The sequence below is a fragment of the Bactrocera neohumeralis genome, chromosome 4, assembly GCF_024586455.1.
Source record: "Bactrocera neohumeralis isolate Rockhampton chromosome 4, APGP_CSIRO_Bneo_wtdbg2-racon-allhic-juicebox.fasta_v2, whole genome shotgun sequence".
Classification (NCBI taxonomy): Eukaryota; Metazoa; Arthropoda; class Insecta; order Diptera; family Tephritidae; genus Bactrocera; species Bactrocera neohumeralis.
Window position 1 is genome coordinate 13,020,986 of NC_065921.1, and position 12,979 is coordinate 13,033,964.

The following is a 12,979-nucleotide window of genomic DNA, read 5'->3' on the forward strand; positions in this document are numbered from 1 at the left end:
GCATGTGTTTGTATTAATTCTGAAAAGCTTTTCAAGTTAAATACTAATCGGTTTACATATTATTCATATTTTAATTATCACTTTTGCCAAAATATCCGCTAATTATAATAATAAGCAATATTTTATTTCTGTGGTTCAAATGCACGCACACATATGTTTGTACATACAAATATGCATAGCATTTGAAAGCTTTAAAATAAATAATTTAAATTATTATAATAAGCAATACGATAATGATTAGGCGCTTTCGGGTGCACTTAGCAGCTGTTAAATAATACCGTTATGCTTAGTTTTTTAAGTGTGCTTTAAAGTAGGATAAAACAAATGATGAATTTATGAGTTTTAAGTGATTTTTTTGTTAGAAATATAAAAAAACTAAATTTCAACTATAATCAAATTCTCGAAACATTTATAACCTGGAAATTTTTCACTTGAAATTTGAAGCTGGAACTTAAATTTAAAGTTATTTTGAGTTTTTGAAATTTTGAAAATTTCATTTCAAATTTCTCAATTCGAATTGAATTTAAAGTGTCCAAAATATTATTTAATTTAAATTATTGACTTTAAATTTTTTATGATAATTTTAAAACTAAAACTTAAATTTGAAAATAATATTATTTTTCGAATTTTTAAAATTTTTTTTTTTAATTTTTCAATTCAAATTAAATTTTAATTGACCAAAATATTATTTAACTGAACTTTTTAACTTTTAAATTTTTTATAAAAAAATTTTAAACTGGAACAAACGTAAATTTAAAGTTATTTTGAGTTTTGAAATTTTGAAAATTTTATTTCCAATATCTCAATTCAAATTAAATTTTAAGTAACCAAAATCTTATTTAATTTAAATTTTTTATAAAAATTTTTAAACTGGATCTTGGTTTCGAAAATTTTTAAATTTTTATTTTCAATATCTCAATTCAAATTAAATTATAAGTAACCAAAATTTTATTTAACTTAATTTTTAAACTTAACCTTAAATTTAAAGTCAATTTTAGTTTTAGAAAATTTTATTTCTAATTTTTCATTTCAAAATTAAAATTTTTTGAAATATTTACTAAAAATGTTTTGTTAAATGCAACCTATAACCACTTGACCAGTAAATCAGTGAAACAGAGTAAGATATATACGTACATAAGACCACTCCCTTAACTTTCACAAATTCATGATTATTTTTTTAATTTTTAACTATTGTAATGTCTACATATGCACAAAGGTTCTTACTACACATTAACCCAGCATTAAACATTACTCATACGCACCAGCGCACGACATTTTTAACCAGCATATGCTAAGGTAGCACACAACGCTCAACATAACGAAGTTTAAACACTTCTACAACAATAATTATTTCGAACAAAAATATAACTGAATGAAATGCAATTTTAAGCAGATACACAGAACTACGAGGCAACAGAATAAAATACGCACACATGTTAAATACATATTGTGCAAACGCATCATCAAAATTGATATAATGGAAAAAGTGATTTTCAATTAACATATTTCGCGGCAGCTTGTTTTATTATCAATGCGAATGAAATATGGAAATTTTGCGTATAAAAAAATAGCGCAGAGCATGCACTTACTGCAGTTAGCAGCAAAAAGCGTGTGAGTGTGTGTGTACATATGCGTACATGCGTGCGTGTGTCTGTTGAAAGTGCGTGCGTCCATAATTTCGGCCACTTAAAATCTATTTGGCACTTTTTCACAATATTACCGCAGCTCATACGCGCGCTGTACAATTGGATTTTTGTTGGTTAAACATTTAATAATTGGAATAATTAATAATAGTATTACGTGCGTTAAGCTCATTAGCAGTGCCACGCCATCAGCGTCAAGCGCCAAAGAATCAGCAACACCCAATGCTCCAACAAAAGTAAATCAGTAATATGTGCATATATCTGCACTTACATATACAAATATACTTGTATTATATATATATATATATATGTATAAATATAGGTAAATGCATATGTAAGCACTCTTTCACATAAATACTGCGTTCACTTTATCATTCATATTTAAATCAACACTGTGCTTCAATCGTTTTTGTACGGCTCGTGGAAAGCTTTTTGTTCTTGTTGTTGCATCCACTGCTGACGAGCCATAGCAGTTGTTAACCAATTGCGATTGACAATTGTGGCGGTATTACCAATAATAATATCGCAGTAAGCTTATATACCTCTGCTTATATATGTGTATGTATGTGTGTTTGCAGTTTTTGATATGAAATAAAAGCAATCTTCATACATGTTATGTAGTAAATATATATTTGTATAAACTCACTATTATTTGGCGGTGTCTGACGAAGATTCAGCGCATTGATAAAGCTCTGCTTTGACACAGCGCTTCGTAAAAATAAAACTTTTTTCGCCTCTACGATTTAAAAATCGTGTTTTATTTGCAATAGAGGCTTTATATATGCCTTTTACAATTTGTAGGCTTTATGTTAATTTTAAGCTTTTAATTGCTTGAAAGAATAGTGATAACGTTTTCTCCTTGTGATTATTTCGATTTTCGGTACATAATCGGTTGAGGTTTTTGATTTTCTCAACTGGTCTTTTCAATGAGCTGTCAGTTTGAAAACAATCTGTTGGCCCGCGTTGGCAGGTCGACTCCTTCCTGGATCACCTAAAGTGAAAAAATAAGTGTTTTGGTTAAAAACTTTAACTTAGAACTTGGACGAGGGAAAAACTGCTGAAAATTGGATTTTTGGCAGACATTTTTACAAAAAAATTTAAATTTCAATGAAAATTTCGCGAAATTTCTTTTTCAAATAGTTGTAATCGAAAAAAAATCCTTCGTCCTTAAAGGCTTGAATTGTATCTCAAAGACAAAATCGATTTTTAGAAACCCGTAAACCCATGTAACCCCTTAAGCTAGGTCCAAAAGTACCTCCCGACCGAGGTCCCACAGCTCATGGGGAGTCACTATCGATGTGTGGGCTGGCGTTAAACTGACGTAGATGATTTTCTACCAATATCAAAAAATGTGTAGTAAAACAAACTACTTTTTGTAACCAAACTTAGTTAAAATGATAGTTTTTTGTACAATACTTAACTCCTTGGCTAAGAGAACAATGCTTGAATTATAATTCAAATTCGTCGATAATTACCGACCGGACTAAAATTTCGTATGACTGGCCGATTCAATACCACGACCATAAGCACTACACACAGTTTCACCAGTTAAGCTCACATTTTCGGCTTTATCGAAGAAAAAGTGTAAATTATGGCGTATTTTCTCTTTTATATTGTTAACAGAGCGCTGCTAACTGACATTGAAATGCTAAAGAAAATATTTCTGTGGAACATTTATAGTAGGTATTAAGTTCCCTTTTATGGTATAATTTCTATCAAAAAAATTGTTCAGTTGTAACATTAATTGAATATAAAATTTTAAAGATTACATTAAATCGTATTTTTAAGTCTTCACCATACTAAATCTTACTTTCATAAATAATTCTTTCAAATATTCAAAAATGTATTTTTATTTACTATTGGTCTGTCGTTGAATTATTTTTAAATAAATATATTGAAAATTTTGGAATTACAGCCTAAAATAAGTATTTGTATATTGGAAATTTTGAACTTACAGCCCCAACTTGAAAATATTAGAATTATAATAAAACCTTTAAATTCAAATAGCATTATAATAACTTTGATGCTTAAGAAATGTTAAATATATGAAATTTTTGCCCAACGAGCATTTTATGAGATAATTACGACATCCCTGCTACCGTTACAAATATATACTTCACGCATACCACAGCAACATAATAGATGTACTCATTTGCTAACATTAGCATATTGGGCACAATGCTTGCACCATGATGGGTGGTCAGCCACAGCAGTCATATTAAACAGCAAATAGGCCGAAACCACCAAAAATTGGACTTATGTACCAGTTTCACCCAACTATGCGTAAATGCGGGCAACCCAACACCGCTCACATAAACATAATCGCCACCATATGAACTGGTGAAGCGTTGAGAGGGTTGTGTGGGCGCAGTGGCGGTTAGTTAGGTAAAGCTACTGACCAATAATACGTCGACAACACGCCCGCGGCATATTTCGCGTTTATACCTTATTGTAATTTTTTTCAAAACAAAAGTGACCGCTGGCAAGCTTTTACTCTTGTTTTGTATGTGTGTGTGTGTGGGTGTGTCTGTATGAGTTTATGCTTGGTATGTGCATTGGTAGGCATGTTTTGGTGTTTATTGTTGTTGCTACAGCTACAGGCTATTGTTTACCAAATGTGTGCAAAGTTATTGCAATTTTTGTTGTTATTATTGTTTGTGCTCTTTACTGCTGCTGCTATGGTGATGTTTTTGTCATGTTATTACGGTAATGCACTCTGTAGAACGCACACAGGCACACTAAACAATCCACATACAGGTACAAATATGTTTGATAGACGTGTTTTTGCAAACATATGTACATGCCATGTTACAAATATAACTGAGTATGTATACCCAGCAAGGAAAGTATGCGCCGCAGATTCTGGATTATATGAACACAACAATATATTATATAATAAACATATATAAATTATTTATAATCACAATTTTTTTTACCCTGAACAAGATGTTTGAATTTTTTCCATGAAGTATATAACAACCAGAAGGAAGCATAGGACACCCTACAAATGTATATACTAGGAATAAGTAATCAGCGTGACGCGCTGAGTCGATTTTTTCATCTCTGTCCGACTGTCTCTCCCTCTGTCTGTCAGTAAGGCTTGTATCCGAAAAAAACATTCGATGGCTTCTTTTAAATCCAGAATTGTATTACCAAATCTAAACTATACTCTATCCATATGGGCATATGTATTAGAGCTATATATGAGGAGCATTTGCATTTTAACCAGAAGTTATTAGCGTACGCGCTGCTTCACCGTTACACACCTACAAAAGCATTCATACCGCCTTGCTAATCACTACGGGCACAGATTCATATGCTCCAAACGCCAACCGTTAGGCCACCCAAATGCCATACCGCACCGCACCGCGTCGGCCACCAATAATAAACTCATTAAATCCATTATCCTCGACCATGATTTGAGGTTAAAACAAAAGCGGATTTCACGCAGCCACTCAGCGGCTACGCAGTACACGCGTGAATATGCGTACGCATTTCCACGTTTCGGAAGAATAACGCACATATGTACATATATGTACATGTAAGTATGTTTGAAACGCTCATAGGCAAAATGGGTTTGCGATTTTTTGGTCGATGCCGCGAGCACAATATACATACACACATACCAAACATACAAAGCAAGGAGAATATGGCCGATTGAATTGACGGCGCAATGGATTATGTCCTTATTTGTTGTTCGTTGGCAAAAGTGCGTTTGGATGAACGGTCAGCGCTTTCGCATTTGCGTATAAAAGAGTGAAAGTGTGTGCGTGCGTATGCATGCGCTGGAATTAGCGCGACTTAAGTGAAGAAAAATAACCATTATTTCCATAATGAGCTATCACAAGTGAGTGGCGGGAGCGGTGTACATGTGTGTATGTACACATGAGTTTTTGGATTGAAGCTCAATATAAGCTTTTCCTTTGTGCATAATTGCAGGCAATTACAGAATTATATTATTATTTTTTGTGGAAAGCATTTATGTATATATTTTTGAACTTTAAGTCTTGAGTTTACAATTAATTTCAGCAGTAATTATTAAAATTTAAGAGTATTAGAAAACAAATTTTTGGATAATAATGCAAGCTGTAGTCCATCGTTTACATGCAGTTTATTCGCAATATATCGTAGTACATATCGTCACCTAAAATCCAGAATAACGCAACATCCCTTTTCATAAGTTTACAGGCGATGGAAAAATGTTATAATAGAAATCATTCATATTGAAACAAATTTTGAGTTTTGGTTATAAAATGGTTATATATTGGTTATTATATCTGACAGCGATTTTCTATTTTATTTTTAGTGACAGAGATATAGCACATGCGTTTCTTAAAAATAGAATTATTTATTTATTAATATTAAAATAAATCCACTCATATCTTAAATAGTGTACCACTCATATCCCATAGTCTATTGGCATACCCATTCTACTCCAAGTAATATGATAAATCCAAACTCCCTCCAAAAACACCGTTCTGTAATGCCATCTATTCAATTTGTAGCAACCAAAAAAACAGATAACAAGCACCAAATTCAATACACGCTCCTTAACGGCCTCAAACAGCCACCAGTCGATATTAAGTGGCTGTGGATTTATTAAACAGGAACACAAAGTACAATCCGCAATCAGCTGCACGAGGATTTAATACTAGGGACAAGCAAGCGCACAGCACGTAATAATATGAAAATAATGAAGCTGTTGCCACAGAAGGACAGATAAATCAAAGAACGCCGCAACAACAACAACAGGCAATAATTGAAAACCAGAGAAAGTAAATCGCATCGGCTCGGTATCAGCTCAAGACAATTTGAAATGAAATTCATACTTAAATACACAGTTACACACGTATACACGCATACACCCAAACACTCGCGGAAGCGCACGCTCGTCTTTAACTTAAGCCACTGCAACGAAGTCGGCACGCGTCTAGCTGTCAATAAAAAAAAATTGTACGAAGCAATTGTGAGGGGGTGGTTTAGCAGTGGTTTATCGTTAGCCGTTGCAATTGGCTGCGTTTGTATTTGTGCCGGAGAGACGTGGCTTTAACGGCAATGTGCTGCCGATAAGTTCACAGCGATGCTGTTTTTGATTTTTTTTATACTTTTTTTTTGTAATCGTTTTTGTTGAAATATTTTTTTTTGTAATATCGTTTTTTTGTTGTAGTATTGTTTTTGTTGTAATATTTTTTTGTTACAATAACTTTTTTGCTGTTTAGCTTGTGGGCGCTGAGCAGTTGTCACAGGATTTATTTATGCGTGAACAACGTTTCGCTGATAAGGTCATTAAGGTGATGTGGGCGGGTGGGCGTTTACAGCTAAGCAGCACTAATATGAAAGATAGCTATTCCATTAAGCATAATGCTTTCTTCTCAAATGAGTATTAATTTTTTACTGGGCTCTAGGGAAAGCTAAAGCGATTTGGCATAAATGTGATGTAATAATCAACGTAATATTATTTTGGCTGCGCCTGTGATAGCAAATTTATTTAATTTGATTATTTCTATAATTTGCAATGTGACATTAGAACACCGTGCTTACTTGTACGCGGAATCCATCTATGAATATGAGAATTTGTAATAATAAAAGTAAAACGCATTTTGAGAAAGATTTTTGGAACATATGTATGTATGTACATATGTATCTATAAATCGGAATTTTTTTTCATATTTCATATATTATTTTCATGCGCATTTTTTACAAAATATTATTGCGCATTTTATTATAAATTGCGCATTAATTTCAAAATTTAAAAATTTCCACAAATTTTTTTTTAGACGTTTGTAGGTATATTCGTATGTAAATATGTGCTTCAATTTGTAACTAAACCCAAAACTTTTGGTATTTGTTTTGCGATCTCCCGTCAAAATCAGATTAGTCGCAAGATTTTCGCTGCCGTTAACAGTTGATTTAATTTTTCCGATTTTGTGCGCAATTTTTATTGGCCTTTCTTAGCTTAAGCCTGTGCGTGTGTTTTTTAACCATTCAAGCCATTTATGTGCTCACTGAATAGCTGTTATAATTCGCATGTACTGCAGAGTCGCCAACAAAAAACATTTCACAATAATTTTAACACTAAAAAGAAAGTTAAAATTAAATGAAGTTAATCAATGCAAAGGATTGCACAGCATTGAGCACATAAAAATCTAATCAGTGGCATGTCGAGCATCGCCGCATTTTTGCGCTATAATTCGAAACTTCCTAACAACTACCTTATACGTAGACAAAATGCTAGAGATCGCTGCTTTGAAAATTGACGATGCCAAAGAGGCTCAAAACTTATGGCAGGCTTGCAAGAACACAGGTAGGAGCGTACCAATTCAAAGCAATGCGTATGTACTCGTGTATGTGCAAATGTTAATAGTTTAATAATTATTGTTTTTTCATAAATAGTGTATACGCAGACGTTGAGTTGAATATTAATTGTTTAAAATTCGGAATTCGTTAGAAATAGTATATGTAATAATATAGTATATACATACATACATACATATGTATATAATATCGAAATCCTAAAGTAAAGAAATTATTTAAATTTGCGCTTTAACTAAATATTATATATACGAATAGAATCATATAAATGACATATAAACACGTTAACAAATAATTATAATACTATTCGAAGATTTTTTTTTATTAAAAAATAGGACATTTTTTTTAGCAAATGTTAAAGGTTTATGATTATATTTTATGCAACTCAACAATTAAAGCTACCGCTTATCCAATCAATTGAATGAAAAGGCAGAATTTAAATTTTGGAAAATCCCGAAAACCTCCGGGATGGGTTTCGGGATCCCGGCATAAAGTTTTATAAATTTCTCCAAAGTAATTACTGCTTCTCAACTCAATTTAATGAAATCCCTGAACTTACATTTCGGAAAATCCCGAAAACCTCCGGGATGGGTTTCAGGATCCCGGCATAACATATTATATGTATTTTTCTCATTTCAAATACTGCTTATCAACTCAATTCAATAAAAGCTCCGAACTTAAATTTCGAAAAATTCCGTTTACATCCGGGATTATATTCGGGCTCCCGCACAATATGTTGCAATTTTCTTATAAGCATTACTGTTTATCAACTCAAGTGAATAAATACCACGAGCTTCAGTTTTGGAAAATTCGGGATACACAACTACTTTCGGGATCCTGGCACAATGTGTTGTAAAATTCGGGATTATATACGGGACTACTTTCGGGATCCCGGTGCAATGTATTGTACACGAACATTATTGTTTAGCAATGCAATGTGTAGCAATTCTCTTATAATAATTATTTTTTATCAATTCCTGTGAATAAAATTCAATTTCGGAATATTTGGGCTCCTTTCGAGATCCTGGCATACGAAAAATGCCGAAAATATTCGAAATTATTTTCGGGGTCCCGGCATAATGTGTTGCAATTCTCTTATAAGCATTACTGTTTATCAATTCAAGTAAATGAATACCACGAAATTCAATTTCGGAAATTTCGGGATATAGACGGGACTACTTTTGGGATCCCGGTGTAATGTGTTGTAATTCTCTAATAAATATTATTTTTATGCGTCGTTTCACATTTGAACTATTTTACAATTGACAAATTTTTATTCACCTATTGATTGATAAATGTCAAATGAAATTCTTTTGAAGGTTGTTAATAGCAACAACCTTGTAAATATACATACGCAATATATAGCAGATATTTTAAATACATTTTTTATTAAGGCATATTTGGAATATTTTAAGTGTTGTTGAAACATAATTTGCAAAGTACATTTTTAGTTCTGAAGAATAAAATTCATATTAAAAACTTGTTTTTATAATTATTGCTTGTTTTTATATTATATGCGTATACATACATACATATATGTAAAATATATATGTACATAAACATAATACGAGTCGCATACACCCTGTATAATAATTGGTCGACTCCCCTCTACAACTTGTTATGCGCTTAGTGAGTTTGTACGATGCATGAAACGTCCGTGTGAACAAAAAAAAAATTCAAAAGCATATAGTTATACTTTCAAAGTGATTAAAAGAGAGTTTTGCAGATAACATGCCCACTTTAAATAAGTGAGTTTAGTAAGTTTAACCTAAGTCAAAGGGTAATTTTATTCCAAAGTTTTCTAAAATGAAATATATTCTGCAGAAACCTTCAGAATAATCGTAAAAATACACAAGATATGTAATATTTGTAAGCAACGTATAAGCTCTTGCCCATACTGTCAGCCGTCAGAGCTCAGGTACTTTACTTTGGGATTACATATCAGTGTTTTTTACCTACTAAAGAAGATCAGTATACAAATGAGCTCAATATATCGTAAGAAAGCTTTTGTTTATTCAATCAAAAATTTTCTCGTATATTTTTACAAAAGTAAATTACATCGCTTTTTGCTGAAAACTTCTTCATTTTTGTGCTCTTATTTCAAATTTTTTAAATGTCTTTAATACTAAAACAACGCTTTCACCATTTCTACTTACAGCGAAATCGCTACCGTTGCATTGTGTCGTCGAATCGGTGCATTCATTGCAAGCCTCGCTCGCCATCGACTCGCGCAGTCCATGGAAGCGGCGTACGAATATCGAGACAGACAGTTATGTGATTATGGCCGCGGCAACGCCCTGGTCGGAATTGGTGCAAACTGCGCTACAACGATTGGGCTACTCACAGGAGGCGGTTAACACGGCAAGAGGTGAGTGTGGATTGATTAGTGTTATTTGCATAGTCTGAATATTCTAGTTTTGTATACTTATATAACACATACATACATACATATGTATCTGCATAAATAAATTTCCATTTTTTTATTATTTTGTACGCTTAGGTTCTATTATGATAAAGAACTGGAAACCCATACCTTTGGAAATGATCTCCGATAATCCAGTTGTGCCCGTCAGTGATATTATCGGCGAGTTGACTTCGGTTATTACACTTCGTATAGTCATTTTGCGTTCCAAACCGTCAACTTTCGGTGAAATCAAGGATAAATTATTGAAACTGCTCGTTCTGCAATCGCATACAGTATTGCGCTCCACCGGTTGTCCGCTTGATGAGGTGAGTGTGCAATGTATTTTAGTAGCTTGGCATAAAATTTGACTTTTGAAATAAGTATAAAACTAATTTTTATGCCTTTTATTTTAAAAATACTTCAATACTATTTTGCACACTTAAATAAATACTTTCAATATATTAGCTCAGGGATTTACTATTTTTGAAATTTTCAATTGTGAGGAGGATTAAAAAATGTTTAAAAATATTTTTTTTTAAATAATTATATAATACAAAACATATTCTTAGTCTTTTTTTTAAGCAAAAATTTTACTCAAAACTATTTTTTAAACCAAATTTTTCATAAAAGTAATATTCTAGACTTAGGTGGTCTCATTTACCCAACTAGCACATATTATTAATGCTTATTTTCTAGTAACCAATAGTAATACACCGCAATACCACCAATTCAAAATGTGTAGTTGTAAACTTTAATTAGCATTTCTTCACATATTCACTTTGAACTTAAGAAATGTGCGCCAAAATCGGTTTATCGCCAACAAAGAAACTAACAAAATGGGTATTTAAGTATTTTATGTCACTAATCGGTTTATTGTCTAAAAGCTTTTTGTATAAACGTATACCCGCCTGCGTACCTGTGAAAACCGCCCACCCTACAAACCAAAACAATAAAAACAATTTCAGCGCTTTATGCCATATCCTGTGCTTAGTCATAAATATATATGTACATGCTTTGATTTAGTATATAACGGTATGTATATAGAGATATATATTATATGAAGTTAATCCGCATTTGAATCAATTTATTTTGTAAAGTAACCATAATTTGTAGCGTTTTACATTGAGCGCAAAGTTACATTGCCTTCCCACGCTGCTCACATAAAGGAAACCCTCATGTAATTAGCGCCCAATAACTCTTTCATCTTCTAGATAGATTAGGTAACCCTAGTGATGTTGAGCTCTAACCGTGCTTAGATGGTACTTTTTACAAATGACAGTGAAAATTACTCAGTCTTCACGTTTTAGTTATAAAATACCCACAATATGCCAATTAAAAGTTAACCTAACCTCAATTTTGGTTAACAACAAAATATTGTGAAGTTAATATATGTATTTAATGCTATAATAAACCTACGCTGCATTTCTTTAAGATTAAAAACAAAAACTTCAGTTAAATAGCATTCACACAACCTGCGGAATCACTTTTGTCGATTATTATTACCTAACCAGTATGCCACGTAGCAGCAGGAACGAAGTTTTGGAAGACCCTATAAAGGTCACTATTATTAGCTGAAACGATTTGGCAATGCCTGCCTATCCCTCTGCGTGTCTATCTGTATATACGCGAATCAGTGACTCAGTTTTTGAGATAACAATGTGAACTCACGTTCTTTTCTCCACAAGAAGCTGCTTATTTGTCAGAACTGCCGATATCGGTACATTATAGGATATAGGTGCCATACAAACTGATCGATCAAGACCATGGTCTTGCATGGAAAATTTTTTTATTTGATTTGATCGAGATTTCTTCACTAAATTTGGAGTGGATGATTTTCCAAGGCAGCTGTACAATCACTTAAAAAATTGTTCAGATACCTGACCGGTCAAAATTTATATAAAGATCTTCATACAAAATATTTTACATGGATTTCCTTGGGTAAAAACAATCTAAAATCAAAGAAGTGTGTAAAATTTCATGAAAATCGGTTGAGTAGTTCTCGAGAAATCTTGCCAATCGGCTTCAAAAACACATTTTCGCACACTTAGCCTAGCTAGCCTCGAGCGTAAAAGTTCTCAAAGCTGTATCTCCGAAACTATTACCAGGATCAACTTGAAAATTTAGTAAAATAGTTTAGAGGTGTTGTAGATTTCAATAAGGTAATAAAAAAAATCGATTTTTTGAAACCCGTAAACCCATGAAACCCCTTAATTCGACTTGAGAGTTGGTTCATATCAAACAACGTGGCTAGAAAGTATTATCAAAAGATTTTCCAATGAATGCCAACCGTTGGCTCGTTCCATTTTCTCGAATTAATAATACATACATATATGTAATATATATGTATATGTAGTTGCCGTAAGATATAATATTATTATTATGTTATAACTTCAATGCAGCCAAAGTTAACGTGTTTTCTTGTTTTGTTTTTTACAGAAAATTAGCTTTTCTAATTGTTTTCAAATATAATTTAGCTTGTTTATTACCTCTAAATACCCAATAATAGCGTTCTTGGAAATTAATTTTCGCTAAGCTATACCCTTATCTTATTTATACAGCTATTCTTATACATACATATATCTATCTATCTATGCGGCAAATATTTGACTCATACAAATAT

At 32.4% G+C, this 12,979-nt stretch overlaps 1 protein-coding gene across 2 annotated transcripts in view; it reads left to right on the forward strand.

Moving 5' to 3' along the window:
* Positions 1 to 12,979, forward strand: part of LOC126755644 (uncharacterized) — a 156,743-nt gene that overhangs the window by 135,624 nt on the left and 8,140 nt on the right. For both annotated transcript variants that reach the window (XM_050468357.1, XM_050468358.1), the window contains 2 exons: positions 10,114 to 10,323; positions 10,456 to 10,685. In XM_050468357.1, coding sequence (XP_050324314.1) covers positions 10,114 to 10,323; positions 10,456 to 10,685 — 440 coding nt within the window. The remainder of the gene's footprint in view (positions 1 to 10,113; positions 10,324 to 10,455; positions 10,686 to 12,979) is intronic.